The sequence below is a fragment of the Ciona intestinalis genome, unplaced genomic scaffold (assembly GCF_000224145.3).
Source record: "Ciona intestinalis unplaced genomic scaffold, KH HT000098.2, whole genome shotgun sequence".
In the NCBI taxonomy this organism is placed as follows: domain Eukaryota; kingdom Metazoa; phylum Chordata; class Ascidiacea; order Phlebobranchia; family Cionidae; genus Ciona; species Ciona intestinalis.
Genome location: NW_004190420.2, coordinates 59,326 through 84,421, shown reverse-complemented (window position 1 = coordinate 84,421; position 25,096 = coordinate 59,326). Strand labels below are relative to the sequence as shown.

The following is a 25,096-nucleotide window of genomic DNA, read 5'->3' as shown; positions in this document are numbered from 1 at the left end:
TATAAATATAAAGCAGTGTTGGAACGTTTTAGGCAGTTTATTTCCGCGATATTTTGTTCTGGAACCTACTATTTCCGACGGACGGGTCTTCGTTTGTAAGATAACCACACACTCGTGCGGGCTTGACGAAAGGCGCATGCGACATAGCTACTGTGACGTCACTCGCCAGGCAATCGGATTCGACCGTTTCTCATTACACGGACTCGCCGAACGCGCGTAATTTTAATTTGTCTCATCCCTACGTAATTCTGAATACGTTTACGTTTGTATGAGCTTTTACAAAGCACATATTTAAAGGGTTGCAAACCGAAAACAAAGGGTTGCAAACCGTTTTTTTTTTTCGCGCCTAGCGGCGCGAAGACTTCCTTTTTTTCTGATTTTTGCAACCCTAACGTTTAGTAAAACTTTACGCCTATGCAGGCGCGGCCAATTTTCTAAATATCTGGGGTATGCGGAATGCGGAGCGCGCCTTCTTGTTGATTATGATGTCATATACGTTATTGTATACGTGGAGCGCATTCGTTTTTTTTCGGCGGGTATTCGTAACAAAAACTTAGACTGCCTTTCTAATAGTTGCGTTTAAAATACATGAAGTTTGCCTATTAAATATGGCATCATAATAGGGATTGTTTGACCTGGTAATTGATTAAGACATAAGGAACGTTTTAAGATAAAAAAATCAGAAGTTCCAGTTAGAAAATTAGTTTGGAAAAAGAGCGAAAAAAATGAGCTGGTATTTTTTCTTGGGAATATTTTTTGACAACTTTAGATCTTATTTTGGCAACTCTATCCCTATTTAAAATTTGTTTTTTTGTTGGTATGTCATTCAAATTATTAGAATATGTCTTTCTACTATTCAAGTGAACTAGTTTATATTTATTGTTTAATGTTACTTCAGGATGCACTTCTCCATTATGGTCAGCTGTTGCTGATCTTATATTCCAATATGCTTATGTTGACTAATATGTTACCATTAACCTGTCTAGATGACGCAGCTGATGGAATACAAAGAAATGAAGACAGAAGGCCAATGGGTCGTCGCAACAACGATTACTGCTTTCGCTGTGGTCAACCTGGCCACATGGCCCGTGACTGCTTGTCTGCTGAGAATGGTAGGTCAAGAACAGGGGCAACGAATATTAACAGTACGTCAGTATTGGTGTCGTGAGATGTTCGTAGCGATTGATATATTAGTACCGGGCGCAAATGTACTGCACCAAGACTGCACAGTAGATTGAATTATCGAAACAAATATATTGAACATTCCAGACACGGCATTTACATGTTGAAACTAGTTTTTAATTTAAAGTTAGTAGAACGGTACAAGCAGTAACGCCTGTCGCATGCGCCCTAGCGCTCGGTACAAATATACCTATCGGAGCGAATTTATCGCGACTATGGCATTACATTACTACACAATTTCAAATTTTTTATCTATAAGTTCAAACTTGTGATAATTAAACATAATGGGGAATATGGTGTGTAAATTCGACAAAAAAATTTATAAAATAGGAATAACTTGCTTATTAAATTGTAATGTAAACATATTGGATTTAGACGTTATTACATTAATGTATTGTATCTAGCATGCTACAATTGCTACAAAGAAGGCCATCTTGCACGTGACTGTCCAGAGGACAATGCGTGCTACAAATGCGGTAAAGCGGGTCATCTTGCACGCAAGTGTCCCGAAGATGCAGACAGAAATGGTGATGCACGCTTAAACCGTAGAGAGGCAGGAACAAAGCAATGCTACCTTTGTCAAAATGTCGGACATATCCAGGCAAATTGCCCAGAGGCTACTTGCTATCGGTAATAGTATTGCTACAAAAATAATGTTAATAGAAATTTAGATAATAACATCATTTTTTATTTTAATATTTGGGTAGAAATAAAACTGTCAACAAAACGTGGTGTCAAAACAATCTAACAATCAAATTCAGTGTTTAAATTAAAAACTGTTTGTTTTTTTTATAACTGATGTTAGCATAGATTAGTTAACTAAGTAATATTGTTTTAGTAAAAGTTGTTTTGTAGTTGCCACGGTGAAGGCCATATTGCACGTGATTGCCCGAACGGCAATGAAGAATGTTACAACTGTCGAAGACCTGGTCACAAGGCTCGTGACTGTGACGAGCCACGTCCTGGAGAACTAAGCAACGAGGATGATGGAAATGAGGAAGAGAAGGAGCTGAATGATGCTTAGGTGTCACTCGCACCTGCAACTCCGGACATCCCTAAAATTAACGTAATTTTTGAGAAGTAGATACTTTTAAGTGAGCCTGACAACTACGCGTTTGTGAGTGTGGACTAATGTCATCATTGTAGCTGTCATGGGAATCAAAGATGCAGCAAAACCTCTATGGTTCGGTGGATTGGATATAAAGAGTCGTCCAAGTTGTTTTTGGTGAACGTGGATCTGTTTTGCTGGACAATCTTATTGTTTACTTCGGTTAATTTTAAATTCTTCAATCATTTTTAGTCTATACAAATTAAATGACGACCCCTTTTACCCAAAATTGTACAAATTAAATTAAAATATGTGAAGTTGAAAAAAGCAACTGTTTCTACTCCCAGACTACTTTTAGTTGACCTGAAATGATGTTTTAAATAATCTAGGTTTGAATGTTTTATAATTATGTGCGGGTTCCATGCGTTTTACTTCCACATTAATTTTCAACTATTTGTTAAACCCTAAATCCCTCATTTGTATAAAAATGCTGGTTCAGGCAACTAAGAAATGGGGTTAGTTGCTGTGTGCTTTCTAAACGCCGCCGAAATAGAGCAAATGATAATGTCCTTGCATTGCATGATAAAAAATTTCCAAAACTTGTACCAAAAAGGGCATGTACTTATTTGATTCCATACCAAACCTGTTGTTTACAGTTCACGATTTGTATCTTTTTCTTAACATGTTTACTATTTGTTAAAACTTTCGCACCCATCTCGGTTAAAAGTGTTTGGATACAATAAACCAACTTGTGACAAAGATTTGAACATTCCAATAACACAGCTGGGGTAATATAGAAATTGCCCTGTAGAAATGTTTGCAACAATTTGCTGGAAGCAGTGGAATTCTCTGTATGGGACTTCACACAAACACCACTAGAAGGATATAGTAGGTTGGGGGAAGATGGGACACCTTTTAAATCCATTTTATCGTCCACTTTAGTAGTAAACAAGAAATATTTAAAGAATTATGAAACTATATCCTCACGACTCCCATAGACCGTTGTTAATTGTTTAAAACACGATCAGGATATTATGTACTAAAGGTGTCCCATCTTCCCCCACCCTACTATATATATATCTTTTCGTCTTACAGAAATTTGGAAATTTACGAAAGTACTACCAAAATTTAAAAGCCAAGCTTAATTCTTTATCTTTAAACACCACTTTAGTTGTGACACAGTAGCTGTTAACGGCTTGGAGCACATATTCAATGATATAGTTTTTTATATTTTAAATATTATAGAGCCACGTTGCCTAACTATTACATCAGGCGAACAAAGGAAACTATAGTTGTATGTATAGTACATCTCCAGTCTGCACATATTATCGGTTCGAATGTCGATGATGCTAACAGGAATGTTTTGACGTTTCCAGTCGGTCTTTTGCATTTCAAAGCACAATTTGTTAACATGCTGAATTACGTTTATTTGCAATTTTATTGTTGCGAAACGGAACACTTATCTTACAGTACATTTCTGAACAGCAGGTCGACGGAGCAGGCGCGTCGGGTATATAAAATAAACGAACCCCAAATGTGACGTCACACACAGGGAACATTTCTCTGAGATAGCAAAAACGTTAAACGTTAAAATATCTGATTAGAATTGGAAGGAAATTATGTTAATGTTTAATTTTCTAAATACTTTTAAACTTGCGCAGATGGCTCGTATACGGTAGGTAAAACAAAGTATACGACGGAAACACGGCAAGTTAAAAATGGGAGAGCACGCAAGATAGAAATAGGTTTGCCAACTGCCAGAAGCCCAGAAATTCTTTACAAACGATTGAATGGTTCGAATATTTTGGCAATCAAAAGCACTAAAGGGAACTTGGAACAACATGCGGCCCGCAGAACCACGGTGGACACGCACTGAGAAGAAAAACGCTACAAATTTACGTATTACTAGCACTGTAGAACAAAAAAAGAATATATAACGTGACAGCGATTGAACGAGTGTGACTGTCACAATTCGTGAAACTGTTGACTATATATAAAAAAAAAACATGAAAAAGAAGGCACAGGCTGGCCGCGAAAAGTCGACAAATATACGGCCCTTTCACACCTCAAGAAAGTTTCGGATTGCTGACGTGTTGAACGGACGCTTTATGGTAATGGATGAAGTTCGAATGTCTTGAAAATGCGGCGGGATGTTGATTAAGTTAATTAGGTGCGAGTGAACAACTGACGGCGACGTTTAATTTGACTGAAGGTGGATAGGGTGCGCTCACGGAGACGACGGAGAGCAGAGAGTCGAGAGCGACGGTTGGATACTCTTGCACGGTGGTGGGTGCGGCTTGAAGTACGAACACGAGCAAACATACCTTCTACAAAAAAGAAAAAGGTAATCAGCTTTGTTCCAATAAATGGCAGAATCAAATAAAGTTCTTACGATATAGCTGTTTGAGCATTTCATTTACTGGAGCATTTTTTGCTATATGAACAAAAAACAAGCACGTATTCCCAGCTCATTGAGATTATTTATGTTTAATTAATGTTATGTAATGCAACGTACTTTGTTGACACTTCGCACCAGTCCAACCGAGGGTACAAGTACATGATCCGTTCATTGGATCACAGACACCTCCATGTTCGCAGTTACAGTTCAAACTGCAGCCAGGTCCATAACGTCCGCTGCTGCACACTGTTCATACAGAGAATATTTTTTTGTTATTAACATGCATTTTAATGTCGAGGTTCGTCTGTATTCGACTTACCGTTTTGACACTTTGGACCGGTGTATCCAGCTGGACATTTACATTCACCAGAAATGGAGTCGCATTTGTTGGAAGACCCGCAATCGCACGACATGAGGCAGTTTGCTCCGTATTTCCCGGTTGGGCAAGCTGGTAAAAAAAAGAACGATTAAATATGAAAAATTGGCGGAATTGTCGTGTACATGCAAAGAAACAAACTCACAGTTTTCACACTGGGCACCGTGCCACCCGGTCGAGCAGTGACAACGACCAGTCACTGGGTCACAGTTCACCGAGTTCTGACAATCGCACTGACTTCGGCATCCGGCCCCATAGAATCCTTTCGGGCAACCTGTCGATCAAGTAAACAAAGCGTTACTTCCTAAAGAAACAGCATTTGATAAATCGCAATGCTTCGTCAGGTGTGACGTTTACTGCACGCAAGGCATCAAACCACCAAAAATACACTTTTGTCCCATCTTCTCCCACCTAACTATAAGTTATATCAAAGATATGTATCGTGTCAGACCAAATAAACAATCTCAACGTACTTAGCTGACATTCCACACCAAAGTAGCCGGGCGAGCAATGACACCATCCGTTAAATCTATCGCATGTTTCGTTTAGATTACACGAGCATTCCATGCTGCAGTCTGGACCCCATGTGCCTGACACGCATTCTGAAAGAAGAAAATGAATTTGAGAATAAATACGTGATGCCAAACGTAAAATAAATAACTGACTTACCTGTATCGCACATGGCGCCTGTCCATCCAAGGCCACACAAGCAATTTCCTGTTACAGCATTACAAACACCGTTGTTCGAGCAGGTGCACTGATTAGCGCAGTTTACACCCCATGTGCCGGGTTCGCATACTGAAAATAGAGATATGTTTAGCTTTGGATAAGGTGACAAATTGTGGTTAGATTAGCCAGGCAGCAGATTCCAATTGACCGTTACCTGATTGACAATTATTTCCCATTTTACCGGCGTCGCAGGTCGGGGCCGTTGGACAAGACCCTGTGACCTTATCGCAGACCGCGCCTGAACCACAGTCGCAAGCTCTGCTGCAGCCAGATCCGTAAAATCCGACAGGGCATTCTGGATAGGTTAATGGAAAAGGTCGTTATCGCAAACAATTAGGCAGCTGCTAGAAATGTCAAAACCGAACCCGCTTACCATCGTTACAAGTAGATCCAGTGTATCCAGGTTGACATGTGCACCTGCCACTGATTGGTTCACAAGTCCCGCCGTTTCTACATAGACAAATTGACCGACAGTTGCTTCCGTAGAAACCATCCTGGCAGCCTAAATGTAAACCATTAGGTCTCATAACGATCAAATATTAACATTCGCATTGCGTCAACATACGTGTGTTGCAATCTTCACCAGTGTAGCCAGGGGCACATGAGCACACTCCGGTGCGTGGATCACATTGAGAGTTCCGTCCACAAGAGCAAGTTTCCGCACAGTTATCGCCAAAGCGGCCGGGTGGGCAAACTGTAAACAAAAGATCGTGATATAAAACCAGAAAATCCATTGCTTGAGTGTTAAGATGAAAACGTGCAAATTTCTCACCGTTCTGGCAACTGGAGCCTGTTAAACCTGTAGGGCAGGAGCATGCACCAGTCACGTGATGACAAGGCAATCCGGCCGCACAAGTACATTTGCTTTCACATCGTTCCCCGAATTGTCCTGTTTTGTTTTATAGGTTAAGGCACATATGATCAATACATCATACTTATTTAACCACAATTGACAGCATTATATCGAATAGTTAAAATTGACATACCTGCTAAACAAGGCCTGGAGCAAGTCGATCCTCTCCAGCCAGCGTTGCAAAGGCATCTTCCTGTAATGTGATCACACCCGACACCATTCTCACAACTACATTTCTCTTTGCATTTATCGCCGAAAAAGCCGTCCGGACAACCTGTCACATCAATCACTGTCAAATTTCTGACAATATTTGTAAGCCAAGTAACATACCTTCAAGACAACTGGGTCCTTGCCAACCGGGTGTGCATCTACATACACCTGTGGCAAAGTCACACATACCATTGTTGTGGCAATTGCACGAAGCGCTGCACCCATCTCCGAAAGTTCCAACACCGCATTCTAAAATATTATATTTTAAAATAACACATAATCACAAAATGTTTAACCATATCAATTGTTTGTTAAGATATCTTTTACCTTGTTCGCATGCAATTCCAATCCAACCAGGTTCGCAGTTACATCTCCCAGTAACTGGATCACAACCTCTTGAATTTCTACAAGTACACATTCGTTGGCAGTTGGCCCCGAAATAGCCTTCGGGACATGCTGTGTGAAAACAACCAACGGTTAGTATTACCAGAATACACCTGTTTCTAAACCATCTCTTTATATAGTAGGGTGGGGGAAGACGGGACACTTTTAGCACATAATATCTAAATATCCTAATCGTTTTTTAACAATTAACAAGGGTCTGTGGGAATCGGGAGGATATGGTTTTATAATTCTTTGAATGTTCTTTGTTTACTACAACCCTACTATATATTTGTACATCATATATAGCTTACATCGGTCACATCTAGCACCGGTGAACCCAAGGCCGCAGATACATCTACCGGTCACGTGATCACAGCTCGCACCGTTCGCGCAGTTGCAGACGTTCGTACAATTTTCGCCCCATCTGTTTTCGCCGCATCCTAAAGTACCAACACATTACATTTAAAAGGTGTTCTTAACCCGACAGTATACAAGCTAACTTACTTTCGCTGCAGCTATCCCCAACCCAGCCAGCAGGGCATGAGCAATCTCCTGTAATATGATTACACCGAGCACCGTTCCAGCACGCGCATGTATTCCCGCAGTCCAGGCCATAATAGCCATCAGGACAAGCTGTGACGCAAGGCAGTGGTTAATGGCGGTCAACCTTATACTCAAGTACAAAACAAAATACAATTATATTATCACCTCTGTCGCAGAAAGTGTTTCTCCACCCCGAGGTACAAGTACATGCCCCACTAACATGGTCACAAGTGGCGCCATTGACACACATGCATTCCTGTTGGCATTGTGGTCCATAGAATCCCTCGGGACAACCTGGAGTTTAGCAAAGAGATTTACAAAAACCGCAGTTCGCCTTCTAGATCTAGGCTTGGAACAAAATCCCACCACATCAGCGTAGTTTTTTAATAGAACACTTACGTTGGTCGCATCGTCTTCCTAACCACCCAGAAGCACAGTTGCATGTGCCAGTTACTGGGTCACAAGGTTCGCCGTTTTCACAATCGCATCGTACAGCGCAATTCTGGCCCCAGAATCCAAGTCCGCAAGCTAATAAAAATACCACAACAAGTATGAATTATCAAGCACAATAAATCATACAAAAAACGATGGGTCTGTTCACTTACTTTTCTGACAGTTTCGTCCAGCATATCCAGGGTTGCAACGACAAGTTCCGTCAATTGGATCACATATGCCGTTTCCACAGTTGCACCTGTTTCTGCACTGCCTTCCGTATCTTCCAATGCGGCAACCTAAGCATAGTTCATTCAGTTGAAGTTCTAATCGCTTCCACTAAGTACACTTACGGTCTGCGCAGAGAACTCCAACAAAACCAGGCGCACACTCGCAATCTCCAGTCTCTTTGTTGCAGACTCCATTATTCAAACATGTGCATGTGTGAGAGCAACCCAATCCCCAAGTATTGCCCGGACATTCTATAGAAACAATACAGAAACAACTTAAGTACGTGGCGTGTTTAAAGTGGTCTTTTCATTAACATGACGTCATTTGGTTCATGACGTTACTGCTTAACACAGCTGCTTACCGTTTTTTCACAAGTAATTCCAGTTTTTCCTGGACCACAGATGCATCTTCCAGTTATTCTGTCGCATTGACTTCCAGCCGCACAAGAGCAAATCTCCAAACAACCAACGCCCCATGTGCCAGCACTGCATTCTGTAATTTAAGTTCAGAGTTAAACTATCCGCAGGAATTTAACGCTACGAGTTCATAAAAAAATCGCCAGATCTCTTTCTCAGAATCAAATAAAAGAAATCTCTTTACAATCGGCTGGTGCGACAGACGTGTTTGTGTAAGCGCATACCACGCGTGAGTCACAAGCTTTAATGTTGTACTGTCTACCTTGCGTGCAGTTCTGGCCTCGGAAACCTGGCGGGCAATCTCTCTGGCATGCACCGGTAACGTGGTCGCATCCGACACCATCCTCGCATCGACATCTCTCGGCACAATCCGCTCCGAATGTTCCCTCGGCACACGCTAAGCAATATAGTTAGTATTGAAAACACAAAGGAAATTGTATTAACAACACAAAGGAAATTGTACTCAAAGTTTAAAATGAGCATATTCCCGTTAGAATCAACCTTTAGTCTAGACCATTTAAACTAGAGAGATTACTGTACTTACTTATTTTATTTACATGGGACACAAAAGCATTTATAACTTACCAGAGGTACATGTTCTTCCAGTATATCCTGGTTTACAGTGGCAAGTACCGTCCGCTTTGTCGCAACCGAATGAATGTCTCTTGTTGCATCTGCATTCGTTCTTACAGATCATACCAAACGACCAAGGTGGGCATGCTATTCAACAAAGCTTATTAGTGGCGGTCTCCAACCAAGTTTATCACGCTATCCTTATTCGAGTCGCCAAATTCCGCATCAAATCTTCATTGTGCGGTATACATTGGGGAACTCCTTCTATCATATTTTACAAATATTTTTATCTCACCAACCTTTGTGACAACGTCGACCGTATCGCCCTGGCTCACAAAAGCAAATTCCGAACGTCTTGTGGCATCGCGCACCCCGACAGTTGCAAAATTTCTCGCAGTTTGAACCAAATTTACCTCGAGGACAACCTGCATATTGGGTGCGGATTAAATTTGGCTTTTACAGAGTCTGACATCCGAACCTATTGTCAAACATGGCGGGGGTTATAGGAATGCGTCAACTTGATTCATCGAATCGCACTCGTTTACTTTGGTCGATGTACGCACAGTCATTACCCACTCCATTAGGGTATATTACATAACAGCATTAATGTAACCGCAGCCCAAATACGGACAAAGCATTTGACAGCTTAAGGTGTTATAAATCATCGCGTGGCGAAAACAGCAATATTACGTCTGAAATGCCAAGTGCATTGCCAAGATCATTTCTTCCTACCATTCTCGCAACGAGTTCCGGTGACACCGGGCATGCATCTACATTCTCCAGTTTCAGGGTCGCATTTCCCCTCGTTCAGGCAATTGCATTGCTCTCGGCAGTTCGGCCCATACCTTCCTTCGGCACAAGCTAAAAATAAACCCCGGATTAGGCACGGAATGGAGTTTTACGGCTCCTAATACGGTGGTGTCAGCCAGCCACCTTGGCAAATTTGGCACTATTCAAATTTTAATTTTTAAGCTTTTTACAAGCTTATACCAATCGAGACCATTTGAAGATAATATTTAGTTTGGTAAAATGATTAGAAATTATGTACGCACTTTCGTTACAAACAATGCCGTGATGTCCAGCGCTGCAATCACAACCATCCAAATCATCGTTACAGTTTCCTTGTGGGCAATCCGAGCAAGTGAATCTACAATCCGCACCAAATCTTCCAGGCTCGCATCTGGGTGGGAAAGGGATGGACGGATGGTTAATTAAAAATCAAACTTTTCAGCGATATTGTTTTGATCTTTTCTCAGAAAATTGGGTAAACCTAAAGGCAACGTAAAAGACAGTAGCATACTTTCTACGAAGCTATGTTTAGCTGGAGGCAAATTTAATCAAAATGATGAAGTACCGAAACATTCTCTATACTCCACGAGAAAAGCATTAGTGGATTACTTTTGCCACAGGATTACACAGTTCTAAAGAAGGCAGGTCGATGAGTAATCTAAGATCATCGGCGTGTGGCAAAGCAACCGCACGAGAAAAGGCGGGTTGGTGAGCCAAGCAAAGTAGGCGCGCCTTAACCCGACTTCATTTGACCTTACCTGGTTACCAAAGCAAAAGCTGCAAGATCTGGTTCTCCTCCGTTCAAGGTTAGCGAGTGGACGGGTTGTGGCTGAGGGCGGAAGACAATGACGGGAGGCAGAGCTGCAAATTTACTTTGATGGTAAATAAGATCTTTGTCTGCGTGGCCTATATACTAGAGTGAAGGGCGATTAACTTTATCGCTGATTTTTATACAATGGTGTTTTTTACGGTAAGATTCAGACTACATGATTGAGTGTTGGATCGATTCAAACCATAATTCCAGGCTTCTTATTGTGCCCTGCCTGTACGTAGGACCTCACTTATCTCAAACACAATAGAAAAGGTTGAACTCCAGCAGGCGGGTGTAAATTTGAGTCACAACACTCACGTTCGCAGAGTTTTCCATCAGCGCTGAGCACAAACCCACCATCGCATGCGCACTCGTACGAACCGACACTATTTACGCACTGCTGGTCGCATCCGCCGTTCAGGTCCAAGCATTCATTGATGTCTGCCAAAGGAAATCTTTTAATCCCAGCCATTGGCGAGCAATAGATCATTTCCGAGTTCTGCTACAGTTTGCGCCGCCACAGGCTAAGAGGTTCATCCACATAGCGGGCGATAATTACCGAGTACTCGGTTGCTTTCGGTAAACAAATAAACACTGCAGGCCTTACCTTGGCAGCCACAACCATCTGATAACATGGTAAATCCTGATCTGCAGCTGCACTCGTATCCTCCCGGTGTGTTGGAACAGCCTTGATCGCAACATTTCGTGCCATCGGAGCATTCGTCGACATCTATTAAAACAACATTCCGTAATCGTAATGGACTTTACGTTAAAACTAACTTGAAATCGAATTTTTATGTTGCAACCATATTATCGTTTCTTAAAAATTATATTTATGTCCAAACATCGTAAACGTTTATTTAAGACCTTTGTTTAATTAACGGACACTCGTATTGTGGCAAACACCATTAAAAATCATTTAACGACAGTTCCTAAAATCGGATGTATCACCAACCGACTCCGTGGTATGAATTACGACACCGTCCACAACCGAACATGGAAAGTGTAACTTCCACTGTTGGCTTAACCTCAATTACGGGCGCAATCTACCTGTACAACTTTTGCTGTCCGCCTCAAGCTGGAAACCACTGCTGCACGAACACGTTATGACGCCCAAGTCTTCATTACAAGTGTGCATGCACCCGCCGTTCATTGTCGAGCAAGATTTGATAACTTCCATTTCAATTCCTGTGGACAATGCCCAAGTTTAAATTTGGAATCAATCTCTCTCTAAACCCACAAGTTTTGGCTGACATACCATGTCTATTAACATAATTCTCTTGGAAACGGAATGCCTAGGTTTTTTTAGGTACTTGAAATTGGACAGCCAAGCCCTGAAACGCCCATGTAAAAACAAAACTTCTCTGTTCCAAACTCGCTTTAGTGTAGCATTTGACATTCGGGCATTTTAAAATAAACGTTCGAATAATGTCGTGTACTCACTGTAACACGTTTGGCTGTCCCTTCCCAATTCGTAACCAGGGTTGCAAATGCATGTATAAGATCCGATCGTGTTGACGCAGTTGTGGGAGCAGCCACCCAAGTTCGTGAGGCATTCGTTCACATCTGAAACGTATGACGTATACTGTTGTAATACGCGTGATGAATCGGAAAGAAAAAGATAAACTCTAGACGGTTTCCTGTTTACAATGCTTTTCAATACACCCAAAACCAAACTGAATGCGAACAAGCAATTGGTATGTAACAACGGGGACTTACCGATGCAAGTTCTGTTGTCCGCATCAAGTTCGTATCCTTCAAAGCAAGTGCACTGCGCCTCGAATCCCACAGCAACGCAGTTTTGATTGCAGCCGCCATTGTTGGTTTCGCACGGGTCAGCAACTATAAATCAAAGTTATCGCGTTACCTTAACGGATTCTGTATCAGCATGTACAAAGTCACATTTCCCAGCTTTCTATTGTATAAAGTATAATAGGTTTTGTTAAAAGCCTGAAAAGTTAAACCAGTTCAAATCTGGAGTCAAAAGTTACATTTAGATCGTTCAATTAATAGTTTGAACTCTGTTGCTGGGTCGACCTTTTAAAACGTGATTAGCAAATACGAACTACGGAAATGTCATAAAATATTGTGCTTGATGATCTTATTGACTGCAGTTTAGCGGCGGAAATGTGGTTATAATGTTATAAGCGGTCACAGAGGTCAGTTAGAATTCACCATTGGTGCTGTGACGTCACAAACTTTTCAAGAGGAAGCGGTGACGTAAGAGAGTACAAGCGCATAGAAATCTAATAATAAAGACAAGTTTCACATTTCGGCCACAACTCAAATCCCCGATGGTTCAAAATTCTTCCATAACTCGAATGCCGACCCTTCTGCTAATTTTACAAAACCAGAACATTAAACTCACCATCGCAGGTTCTCCCATTGGAGTTAATGACGTAACCACGTTGACATCTGCAGGAATAACGTCCACTTGTGCCCTGAGCTTCACATATCTGCTCACAGCCACCATTGCGGATCTCACACATGTTAGTAGCTGTAAATAGTGAAAACAAATTAACGACCGCAGCAAAACAGAAACCCTCGTTCGAGATGGTCTTACTCCACCATGTTTATTGCGTTCAAACTACCGGTCATTGGCATAGTTATAAAACTGTTGTTGGACCGACTAACCCCCTTGGGAGAAATGCACCCCCGTGCTTGTTTGCCTTTCAACCATCAATGATATTAAATCTAGAAAATTTTATTGGACGCAAAGCAAACCAATCCCAGGAAAACAGCAGCTCCGTACACGACAGTGAACGAGAAAAAACGATTAAAGCTTGTGTGCTTGGCCTAGTTAACTTACGAACGCAGGTTTTGTCATCGATGTGTAGCCTGTAGCCTTCATTGCACTCACAGTAATGACCGCCCTCGGTGTTGACACAGACATGGGCACAACCTCCATTATGCTCGGAACATTCATCGTCGTCTGCTCGGTGATAAACAAAGTATTACGTCGTTTGCGAACAAATACGTCACGCTGCGGCGGGCGTTTGATTAATTGTCCCCGCTCGTCCGCAAAAGAAATTTTGATGGTTTTGAACGGAGAAATGGACACTACTAGCGGTTTGAAATACGCACACGAAGTATCTGTTGCGGCACAACGAGTGATGAGTTCATGTGAAACAAGAGAACTGGTTTACGTAGGTACGGGCACGGGAGAAAAGAGGCTTCAGCAGCTTGTTTTTCAATAACGCGAGCGCAAATTAAAACCACGACTTTAATTTAAAATCAGAATTGCCGTGACTGCTGTCAGTCTGATAAATTTCGCTTATTCGTCGAGTGGAGCGTGACAGACAAGTATAGAAATCGAGCCACGGAGCAAGAACCTTCCTAATCTGCTTTAAGTGGGGGGCACTATGTGGGATGCGATCGTGTGAGGTTTATTTCGCGTCGCTGACACCTCTCAGCTTACAAAGAGTTGGCGACGAGGCATTCACTTTCTTTCTCACGGTCGTAAGCCACCCGACACTTGGTCTAAGAGCGATTACCCGTTCCCGAGATAAACGCTTTCGTTCTTTGCTCTAATTAGTATAGTGCACATCTGGCAAAGAGGAAACGATTGACACGACAGAGGACGATTCGTTATTCTAACAATTACGATGAGAACACAACACTCCTTTAAATCAAACGGTCTAACCGTTTTATCGTGACTATTAAATTTAATTTCTCATATTTAACCGTTTCCGACACGAAGTGTAGCTTATGGTAATACATAATAGTAAACCACGAAAATGTTTAACCAGGTTCACCGAGTGTTTTTATCACGTATTCTAGTCCCGCATACATACCACAAGTAAGGAGATATGTCGAAATTGTAGACGCGATATGCGGCAATTGTATATAGGTACCCACCCACGCAAGTTCGTTGGTCGCTTTGAAGATGAAATCCTTCCCTGCACTTGCAGAAGAAACCGCCAAAGGAATTGCAGCACATCTGGTTACATCCGCCGTTGTTGGTGGCGCATTCGTTCAAATCTGTCCAAAAACAACAACCGACACTCAGCATGGTCTCCCACATCGGATGCCCGACGGGACCACGGGCAATAAAACGTCACACATTTCCATTATCCGATAATTGACGCGTTTAAGGGCTCGGGAGAACTCGAAACCACAATGGTCGTTGAATTCAGATCTTGGCGGCAATACTCACGTGACTGACAGCGGGATGGACTTACCGTTCTCACAGCGCGCACCAGTAAATCCGCCCGTGCATTGACACATCTGAGTTGCCGAGTCTTGGCACCGACCTCCGTTGAAGCACACCCCATAAGAGCAGTGAGCTGAAACGCGTGAACGAGACATACGGGATAATACCGGGCACGAATATCAAGTTAATTCGACGACCGACAAATTTCGGTGCACCACCCTTGTCTTTCTACGGTTGTCAAACCGAAACAACCAGGTTTAAAATTCTCAAGCAAATTTGAAATCGTGCCACATTTAAATCGAACATGTCAGTCTATTCTGCCAAAGTTTGTATGGAATTTGAAACCATTGTTTGATTAAACACTTGAGATTTCACAACCTGCCTCTTCAACGTCTGAAGAGTTTAAATTCATACAGACAAGGGTGATGGAAGCTTAAAGTGGATTTCTCATATTATTGGTTCACTCACGATATTTTTATAACAGTTTTTATTTTTTTTGTTAAATGTAATTCTTTCAAACTTTTGTCGAGGTGAACTCAAATACCAAGAAAATCACTTCAGCTTTAAAAATAAATTTAGATCCGCGAACTCGACCTGTTGCCCATCTCTTTGACCTTCTCAATCCTTGGGATATTTCGTTTCGGACTTCCTTATCGAGGTTGATAATTTCTGCGCCGTCTTTATAATAACGTGAAACATCGGGTCCGCAGTGTACCTCGCCAAAGTTAAGAGGGTGCAAATTTCCGTACGGAGAACGATGCTGCGCTGAGCTTTCGTTGATAGACAACGCAACCAGCACAAGCAATATCAGCCAAACACAACGCATATTTGCTCAAGTTTTCCAACACTATAACAGCTTGACTAAACGACAACAAAGCTATATATCTGCAATGCAGCAAATTTAGATTCGGCCTTCGTTCTAAGCCCTGACGATACCTCGAAGATTCCTGACGCTGCAAATGCGAACGTTGAATAAGCACAACCGCTTATATAGGACCCGGGGCAAAATGTGTTTAGGCGGACAATAGTTTAGTCGGTACGGAGGATTTGTTGTACTTTGCGAGCGTCTTAAATTGATATAAAACACACGGTGCGCGGCCCCGCAATTGGCGATCCAACGAAGCCTTTCTTTGTAAGCGGAAAACGTTTGGAACGAATGCCGCGAAGAGGGGAACAGACAAAGACATGAGCTAAAGAGCTCCCCTTACAAACACCATCGAATCTTTTTATTCCTCGCTGCGTTCAATTACTATTCAAACGTCTGTGCAAACAAGTAGGACCTCCGCCATAAGTGACCGACAACTTAATATTATTCTTCCTGATCGATTGCGCTTACTGTTATTTTGGGTCACCTAATGAATTTTTCTGCGCTCCACGATAGTCGTACAACTATAACATGCAGACGCGCTGGAGAACCGACAGACTTATATACTACCAATGTCGCCCAATCAGCATTTGCACCACACTCTACTCTCGATAACTTACTGATAAAAATAGGGAGCAAAAGCAAACCGCGCTACCGAAGAACAAAGAAAAGGCTGTTGTTTGATTCTCATGAGGACAGCACACCACTGTGCCAGATTACGGAAGTTTTGTGTGCACAATTCTCTAGTGTGCATTGTGAGCGATAGGGCGCCGGGATATAAGTCATACAGCGCTTGCCAACCATCGCATGCAATTGCCAGGACAACGGCGTCTGCAAAGTTCTTGCTGACCCACGCTGTCGCGTTATGGTGACGAACCATCGGAAACTCACGTTCGTTTGTTGGTGAGTTGACATCTCATACAGATAACAGCCGCGCCTACAGGATTATCCCAGCTAAAGCAATTGTCCGAGTAGGTCACACGACGCGTTAACGTGTCTTGTACAGCACATTTTTGAACAGCGATAAATTTAGCTTGTCGCATGACGGCGCATGAGTTGTCGAAAATTAAGGGCTTGGCATGTACATGTTGATACGGGTTTTGTTTAGAATCCTGCGCGGGCCTGAACAAGCCCGAAGAAGCGACGTCGGTCATTATCTAACTTGCTATACGAGGGCGTGAACCAATAGTCTGGCTTCCAGTAAGTACAGCCTGAATAGAGGCGCGCCTGTAAGAATGTAAGGGACGAACTGCAGACAGGAAACCGTCGAGGGTCTGAATCGTGAGGCCCCGAATGAAACCGTTCAGACGAAAACGACTCGAGTTGTATAGATATCCTTTGGGTCGCTTTATTCACCCATTTCTATAATTGAAATCGATTGATAAGATACGACCCCGTTCTGTTGACGCATGCCAGGTTTCATCTAATATTTCACAATTCGTTTACAAAAAATCCTGATCAGTCGGCGCCACTATGCGAAGAAGAACGACCGAGTTATCTCATGGTCAGAAACGATGACTTTTGTACCTACAACGTTCTGCGACTGGGTGGGCTATGAAGATTGACATCTATTTCGTTCCGTCACAAAATGACATCTCCTGACCTACTTTTCCTACAGTGACAGCCCGTAGCACCATGGCGCCACCTAAGCGAGTACCCAAGTCTTCAAGTGTTCCGACCACAAACCACGTGATCACACCACGTGGGACACAGGGGAAAACAATTACAAGAATCGAAGTTAAGCACCGACAAATATTTAGCGCCGTGCGGTTTCCGAAAGGTCAGCGGTGAGGTGCTCACTGACGGATACTAACTTTTACGTCATATTGCCCTACGTCATATGGCGCCTGCATCATAATGCGGGTTTTGTGACGTAGACGGGCGGAGCCAACTGTTATTCACGTCATGTAGGCACTGTGTGCGCAAGTTCACACAATGGTCCCATTCACTCGAGCCGGTTCTAACCTGCTTGCCGCAATGACATTACAACAAACATGACTCCACAATGGAAACAATAATGACCGTTCCATTTTGGTCCGACAATCCCGACTTTACACTACGTGTCTAAGCAGGGTAGGGCCACACCTTATTATATTAACACAGCTTAGTCTGGTTGAAATTAAATGCAATTTATCTCGCTTTGATTCGTGTAATAATCCGACTACCAAGCATAACATGGGAAACGTGCAAGGCGAAGTCTCACACAGAAAGTGCTTTTGTTGTCTTTCGCCGGCGGTTTTTGGTGAGTAATCAGCGGTGTGGGAGTGAGTGACTCACTTCGGATCAGTTAATCATCGAAATTCATGTTTTGGAAAATAAAGGATTCGATTGTTTTGCTCGTTCAGAAACTAAACTCGAATAAAACGAGTCGTTCTGCGGTACATTCATCCACCAACGAGCTACGTGCAATCAGCATGCAACGCGTAGCGAATCACGTTGCCCGGGCGCGAATTACTCAGGTAAAAGTGAAGTGGGGGTGCTTCCGAAGAACCCGGAAACCGACTGCCTTGCGCGTCGACGACAAACCTACCGTGGACTGAATAAAATTGAAATCGCCGCTTCAGTGAACGCGAAAGGCGAATGTTTAGACCTAAGTCATATGCGTATTGTTACAGCAGCGAATTGAAAAAATCCCATCAAGGAAATGAGAGATTGGTTTGCGAGCCGAAGGTATGTATCAGACGATCGCTCGACGACCGAAACCACCACGAACGAACTCAAGTACTTTTCCGCCGTTTGAATGATAACCTTTCACCGCAGAGGCGAACTCGAAAGCACAAACAAGTAGCAAACACTGGAATTTCTTGCTTTCAAAGTGGAGCGAGAGGGACAAAGGTTTCCTGGGCCACAGGTCGGAACGGATGGCGGAGATACAACGGCATAAACATATATATACTCAAACCATGATCGGAATTTCGGCTGCCAAATGGCTCGGCCGTTTTCTTCGATTATCCAACATTCATCAAGGTTTGAGTTTCGATTACCGTCAAAACATCCACACACTCCCTGCATATTCGGTAACAGTTTAAAAACAGAGGGTCATAACATTTTAGGCTGACATTATGTCACCGCCCTTGACGCTCTTGGTGTCTCGTGCCGCCCAATTCAATTACCGAGCAGTTATCGTGATTTGGGAAACGACTAGCTTGCCAAAGTGGTCGAAATTTAGATTCAATCCAATGGATTTGTCGGCCCAATAACGCTTTTAAACGTGACGTAATTTTTTCATTGCTTCCGAAACGGACGGCACGCGTTCGACTTGAATACGCAAGGGAGAATAGGGATGTTATAACGTCATAAGAGGCTCACAACGTTAATCTCATATTTAATAACTCACGATATGAACAGCCCGCCTCGTTGTTCATCTGCGTCCATCCAGGACAACATTTGGCCGACGTCGACTTTTTTGTTTGATATGAAGTTCTGTATGTTGTGTAGTACGCTGTCCTGTAGATCAAACTTGTAAGTTGCAATTCCGTGTTTTGAATATAAACACGGAAGGTTGTCGAACATGGTCGAACATAATCGAGTTACAAGCATCAAAATCAAGGTCCGTACGATTTAGAGAGACCTACCTTCGTTCATACCCGACACACCATCTTCTGTAGTCGCCGCAGCTCTGTTTCCACACTTTGACGAGCCGTGTGAATGCCTTTACGCATGGCTGCACCGAACGCACGACTTTAACCGACTCCGATTCGCAGACGTTGGGCCTGTGAACACCTTTTGATCAGCCTTGCAAAACAGCTTACTTAGCTAATTGGAAAATTTCTCGTGTGCCCTAAATTTCGTAGCCTTTCGCTGGCAAAATTGGTCATTTTTGTGGAATTTTATCCTAGAATAGCGCCGTAATTGCACCCCAGGGTAGTTTAATGACATCGGGAATTGATAGAGTGCTCACATTGTGCCTGTTGTGATTATCGACCTTTACCTACATGCCTAATATAAAAATTTGTACTCACATGCCCATTTGTAGATTGGTCGCGGCTGTGTCATCAAGACAAAAGAAAATAAATACAAGTGAGGTTGCGGCCAAAAGCCGAGAGTTCCTCCGATTTTTTATCATGGTCTCCGAGAGTTAATAATTCCCGATATCTCTGTCTCGGTTGATAATTTGTTTGTTCTTCCTGGGGTGTTTTGTTAACAAATAGGATTATCTTGAATTCAGTTACGCCTTGCTGATCTTGCTGGTAAAGCTGTTGTTTCTTGAGCTCTTCTGCGGCCGCTGATGCGTGTAGTTGCTTGTTGTGACGATTCGCTCACCAGTTTCGTACAGTGAGGTCGTTGGTTTCAAAAAGCCTAAGCATCTATGCGAACTCTACAAGCGTAATGTTACAACCCTTTCTAGACTATTGTAGTGACCTGGTAAAAATCAAAAGAAACGATAAAATCACAAGGCTTATCGGAATAAGCAGCCGGCGTGATTTAGCTGGATGCTGTCCACCAGAATAGGAGGTATTGTTAGAGATTTTGTTTGCGCTTGCCTTTCCCGCAACCGCATAACTAACAATGGGCTTACTGTGACTATCCCGTAGCCGCGGGCTCTGATATTAAAAACTAAGTTAGTTTGCGTACACTTATCAAACGTTCATGTACCACTACCAACACTGTCCCTGTTTACTACTTAACTGTTGCAGTCGTTGATAAAAGTTAAAGCGAATCATTATTTGGAGGGTTACCAAGCAACTATTTCGGCCATTTTTGGCAATTACGTCACACACTACTATAACAATGTCGAGACAGTGTGCTCCCATTGAGCAAATACGTCATAATACAAATAGCGAATTGAACAACCGGTCCACCTTTCAAAAATAAAACTATTTACCATTCGAAAAATCCTACGACGAACAATGGTTACTTCGCCACAATAGATTAGCTTCAACGCAAATTAATAACAAGTGCTACCTGTGCGGGTCGGAATTTCAAATCTAATCACATCCACAGTGTATATTTGAACACGATCGACAGTTTTCTGGCGCCTTGTTTGTCTTGTCTAGCAAACCCACGCATGATGCGACAGAACAACTCGCAAAGCAACAACTGGATGACAAAAAGTTGACACTTCGACCCAATCTGGCCTACTTTTAAGGCACGTTCCAAATTTCTGATAAGTAAAGATTGTAAAAGTGCCCTGGTCTCTGCGTCGGTATCGTTTTTTTCGAAATACAGAGGCAGCTTTGAAGCTGATTTTAAATCAAAAAATGTATTCGGTTAAAATTCAATCGTGACAGGGTCCTTTCTCTCAAATTCTGATGATTAAGTACTTGTACCTCTAGAGGGATTAAAGACAAAGAGAGTATAAAGCTAGACACCATGCGGATGTAATCTCTCAATCAATTACCGGTCGCGGTGAATTTAATAAAACAATTACCCTTCTGAATTCAACGACCTTTGATTACTCTAGCCGTCTAGAGGAACCGACCTTAACCAGAAATATGTTAGCGCAAACACACCGAGATTTGTTTTGCCTTCAAGTGCATTTGTGTTTCCGTTTGCTGACACCAAATCTTGTTTTCTAAATCTATTAACGAGCTTGCCTTGTCACGTTCCGTGCGAACTAATCATTAACCGCTGAAGCTTTATTGACATTCCACACCTTCTAGTACAGCGCGGGTGGATTGACCTGTACTTCTGATGATCGTTGTTCTGACACCGTTTGGTCACTTTCTCAAGCAAAACGAGTACAAACGAACGAAGCTGTGGCTTGGTAGAAATAAGAAGCTGCGAAGTATTTACCGGCTTAGTCCTGTAGGATTACAGCGTATAAAAAGGTGTGAGTAATTCTAAATTTATCGCGCGTGAACCGGTAACTTGACGACTCCGCTACTTATAACTCTGTGAGAATATTCACTTAACGCAATACTGTACAGACATATTCTTACAAATATCGCACACCTCAATAAGTACTAATTCAACTGTATGGAAGTACAACGTACAACATTCCTTACGAGCTGCAAACTCATTTTGCTATGCGCTTAGCAGCCTGCAGGTTCGGTTATAAATCCCTTTTCGCGAAACCGTCTTCAAAAATCGTCTATTTACTTTCGTCTTTACGTCTGTTGATCGCAACTAAAGTAGAGAGGATAGAAAAACGCGGCTATACGAAGTAAAATGTTTGAGAAATAAGGAGAAGTGTGTGTTACCTCGTCACCTGACTACTTAAGGGTCTGATTGGTTGAAGGAATGTGGTCCCTTTGAATACGTCACGGCCTGCGTTATTGCTCGAAAGCTACCAGAAAACTGTTTTCAAACAACGTCAGAGTATATTGTTTCGTAACTCGTGCTTGTGGGTTGGCTTTCGGCATAAAAGGCAACGTTTGCTTGGATTGAGACCTCGGGGTTCGTTCCTAATGTCGTCACCGAGTCTACGTGAAATGTTGGTTGAGGTTTCCTTAAGCGGATTTTGCTCGCCGCATCGACATTTGAGGCTGACGTAATGTATATCTTCCCAACCGATCAACTTGCTCGAACCGTTTAATCCCGGTAATCGCAACACGTATTACCGCATGAACACAAGACGAGCTGCTGTCATGACATTTTCGAGTTTCTTTACATTTCCTATGAACTGTAATACCTGACTCTCCTGTTAATAAGCTAATGACCTGACTGTATTAATTCAGACCAACAATTTAAACAGACAATCACCTGGTTCCCCAGATTTTATGGTATTAAAACTCAAAAGCGACATCTACTGGATTGTATATGTTAAAACTTGTATGTCTTATAAATTCTGTCGTAACCGTACTACGAATAGCCTACACAGCTATAAATTGTGAATTGGAGCAGAATCACGCTCCCACAATATTTGAGCAGAGAAATACGGCATATTTGCGACATTCTAATTTAAGCAAACTGCGACAATAAAAGACGCGCTTGTGTTAGCTTTTATCTCCTCCAAGGTCGAAACCGCTCCTGCACAGATCAAGTTATTTGTTCTTCTCACGCCTCGAGTCGTATAACACTGGTTTATGCTTGTCGAAAGTACTTGTTGGTGATGGTTTTCATTTACAGCAAATATGTTTAATTATGTTTGTTATGTACCACTTCGTTAACGATTCTGTTTTGATTGAATCAGTTGCAGACAAATATATCAACGTGACGCTCGCCTGATATCCAAGCTTGGACATTAAAACTTGACGAACAGCATGTTTAAAATGCATCAAACCGCCATTTATTGTGAATCATGTTAAAAGGCATTAAAATAAAATCAGAGTATAGTAGGGTGGGGGAAGATTGGACATCTACTCATTCTATTATCGCGCCCCATTTGATAATAAACAAATAACACTCAAAGAGTTATAAAACTGTATTCTTACTACTCACATCGACCGTTGGTATTTGTTTAAAACATGATCAGGATATTTGGATATTATGTGCTAAATGTGTCCCATCCTAATATACATATAAATATGTCTTTTCAATGAATGTTTTTAACTGTGTTTGTAGTCACAATAGATAGATATAATCAGGCATATTTGCACTAACTCGTCAACAGCGTAATGTTGTTTACGACTTAAAAGATCATGTACAGCCAGAAATGGCACCAAAGCGTCACGGTTTTGCAATTTCCGCTATAATGCACCACTGTCACTACGTAAATTGCAATGCTGAATTGATAATAGAAAGCAGAAATAATAAAGCAAGCGATGGAATCTAGATACAAATAGATTAAAGCAGGCGATGACCAGAAACCTAGATACAATTTTAATTTTGGCTATCTTTACTGCCAAGAACAATTATATTTCGCGTTGTGAAGCTTTATTTTAATTCTTGATTGTATTTAACTAACCGCCGAGTTGTTATTACAGTGACTTTTGGGTCCGTTGTGGACTGCTACTTATTAAAAGGGTCCCCAAATAGTTACCGAAATGTTATTTTTTAACCGTTTTAAGTTGTAAACTAGGGGAATTACCTGCAGCAGAAAATTTGACTTTGTTGAAAACGTAAATGACTCTACGTTATATTGACCTGTAGTAAGTATACTATATATGATTTCAGGTTTCTGGTACATGGTCATTTAAAACAACTGCTTTAAAACAAATTAAATAAGTTTTGCGTCAAATGCCACAGCATAGCCCTGCTCCAAGCCCCGAAAGAGCGTTACAAGGTTTTGTTCTCTACTTGGCCAGCTTTCTCGTATTGAGTAAGTTGAAATCAAAACTTAAGTATTTATTCGCCAAAACTTATAGCACTGGCACAATTTTGCTACGTATGATAATTCATGTTTAATCAATAAGAATATTGTATACAGATTAGATATATACTGTAGTGTGCACGTTTTTTTCTTCAGGTTTATACCTTTCTTGGGCAATTCTTCCCGATCATATTTTGAATGAAATAGGTTTCACTTACTATCCACAAAGGTATAATATTTTTATAATAATATTTATTATTTACAATAAAAGCTTGTTTTACATGGTAAATATAATTCTGCAGAATATAGCAGCTACACACACATATGCACTAATATTATTTTTGTTAGTATGGGCATTGGGCATAATTTGTTTTTGCAAGTCAATGAATTTACAATTGGATAAAATCCCAAGCAAAATACATGAGAATAAATTAATGCTCGCGATATACTTTGCTTCATTGCTTGTAGGGATGCACATTACAGAATAATTAGGTATTCTAGGACATCTTAGAGAACTTTATTTCAAATCTAGAATTTTGAATCTAGAATTTCGAATCTTTTATGTTTATAAGAAAAAATAATTTTACCCACTTAAGTCAGTTTATTGACTCTTTCATAGTAGCCTTGTTGGATCATGAGCTGTAAAATGATCAAAAATTGTACTATTGGTAGTTTTTGCCTCACGAAACGTATAGCAGGCTATGAAAAAACGTTGCGAAACGTTTACTCTCGTAAGTCCCACAAACACAAAAATATAGTTATTAGATTCGAATACAAGAGGATTTGTTGATTCGAAATTCTGTAATGTGCATCCCTAATTGCTTGTATACCAATTAATGAGCATGCCAACAATTTTGTCAGGAACAGCTATATTTAGCAGTCTGGCAGTTAAAATTTACAGTGCAGGTGATATATGATGAATAATTTCATGCTCACTGTTGTGCATGGTTACATTGATAACAGTTCTAA

At 41.6% G+C, this 25,096-nt stretch overlaps 3 protein-coding genes across 7 annotated transcripts in view; 2 read left to right on the top strand and 1 right to left on the bottom strand.

Moving 5' to 3' along the window:
* The window catches only part of LOC100184036 (cellular nucleic acid-binding protein), a 4,548-nt gene extending 1,557 nt beyond the window's left edge, over positions 1 to 2,991 (top strand). Inside the window, exons 3-5 of one of the 2 annotated variants that reach the window (XM_002131185.4) lie at positions 987 to 1,112; positions 1,587 to 1,812; positions 2,038 to 2,991. In XM_002131185.4, coding sequence (XP_002131221.1) covers positions 987 to 1,112; positions 1,587 to 1,812; positions 2,038 to 2,206 — 521 coding nt within the window. In that variant the 3' untranslated portion in view covers positions 2,207 to 2,991. Of the gene's footprint in view, positions 1 to 986; positions 1,146 to 1,586; positions 1,813 to 2,037 lie in introns of both variants that reach the window. The other variant, XM_009863126.3, reaches the window with a different exon arrangement.
* Positions 2,992 to 3,636: 645 nt separating this feature from the next.
* Positions 3,637 to 20,342, bottom strand: LOC100184792 (multiple epidermal growth factor-like domains protein 6). 3 transcript variants are annotated; one of them, XM_026838599.1, is made up of 35 exons: positions 15,723 to 16,006; positions 14,834 to 14,956; positions 13,785 to 13,907; positions 13,344 to 13,472; positions 12,695 to 12,817; positions 12,419 to 12,541; positions 12,026 to 12,163; positions 11,583 to 11,705; positions 11,294 to 11,416; positions 10,923 to 11,025; positions 10,428 to 10,555; positions 10,108 to 10,236; positions 9,675 to 9,800; positions 9,388 to 9,522; positions 9,065 to 9,199; positions 8,748 to 8,878; positions 8,509 to 8,637; positions 8,329 to 8,454; positions 8,123 to 8,251; positions 7,889 to 8,017; positions 7,685 to 7,813; positions 7,492 to 7,620; positions 7,124 to 7,252; positions 6,917 to 7,045; positions 6,720 to 6,860; positions 6,506 to 6,622; positions 6,299 to 6,427; positions 6,107 to 6,235; positions 5,888 to 6,028; positions 5,674 to 5,802; positions 5,478 to 5,606; positions 5,150 to 5,278; positions 4,948 to 5,076; positions 4,746 to 4,874; positions 3,637 to 4,557 (listed from the first exon to the last, which is right to left on the bottom strand). In XM_026838599.1, the coding sequence occupies exons 20-35, from the start codon at positions 7,971 to 7,973 to the stop codon at positions 4,397 to 4,399; spliced, it is 2,064 nt and encodes a 687-aa protein (XP_026694400.1). In that variant the 5' UTR covers positions 7,974 to 8,017; positions 8,123 to 8,251; positions 8,329 to 8,454; positions 8,509 to 8,637; positions 8,748 to 8,878; positions 9,065 to 9,199; positions 9,388 to 9,522; positions 9,675 to 9,800; positions 10,108 to 10,236; positions 10,428 to 10,555; positions 10,923 to 11,025; positions 11,294 to 11,416; positions 11,583 to 11,705; positions 12,026 to 12,163; positions 12,419 to 12,541; positions 12,695 to 12,817; positions 13,344 to 13,472; positions 13,785 to 13,907; positions 14,834 to 14,956; positions 15,723 to 16,006; the 3' UTR covers positions 3,637 to 4,396. The 3 variants fall into 3 exon arrangements, with proteins under 3 accessions (XP_026694400.1, XP_026694398.1, XP_026694399.1); XM_026838597.1 differs by lacking the exons at positions 3,637 to 4,557; positions 4,746 to 4,874; positions 4,948 to 5,076; ... (9 more) ...; positions 7,124 to 7,252; positions 15,723 to 16,006 and adding exons at positions 15,157 to 15,261; positions 19,331 to 19,440; positions 19,569 to 19,706; positions 19,956 to 20,342 and having other exon boundaries at positions 7,574 to 7,620; XM_026838598.1 differs by lacking the exons at positions 3,637 to 4,557; positions 4,746 to 4,874; positions 4,948 to 5,076; ... (8 more) ...; positions 6,917 to 7,045; positions 7,124 to 7,252 and having other exon boundaries at positions 7,574 to 7,620; positions 15,723 to 16,901.
* A 3,634-nt stretch (positions 20,343 to 23,976) lies between these two features.
* The window catches only part of LOC100187187 (cytosolic endo-beta-N-acetylglucosaminidase-like), a 6,198-nt gene continuing 5,078 nt past the window's right edge, over positions 23,977 to 25,096 (top strand). Inside the window, exons 1-2 of one of the 2 annotated variants that reach the window (XM_002125879.5) lie at positions 23,977 to 24,136; positions 24,284 to 24,356. The gene's annotated coding sequence lies outside the window, so the exon portion shown is untranslated. The remainder of the gene's footprint in view (positions 24,137 to 24,283; positions 24,357 to 25,096) is intronic. The other variant, XM_026838600.1, reaches the window with a different exon arrangement.

Coding starts and splice junctions, on each gene's coding strand:
- LOC100184792 (XM_026838597.1), bottom strand. CDS start 20,059: ATGATAAAAAATCGGAGGAACTCTCGGCTTTTGGCCGCAACCTCACTT. Junction 13,473..13,784: donor CGATGACAAAACCTGCGTTC/GTAAGTTAACTA, acceptor CACTATTTACAG/CTACTAACATGTGTGAGATC. Junction 11,026..11,293: donor TGATGGAAAACTCTGCGAAC/GTGAGTGTTGTG, acceptor GTAAATTTGCAG/CTCTGCCTCCCGTCATTGTC.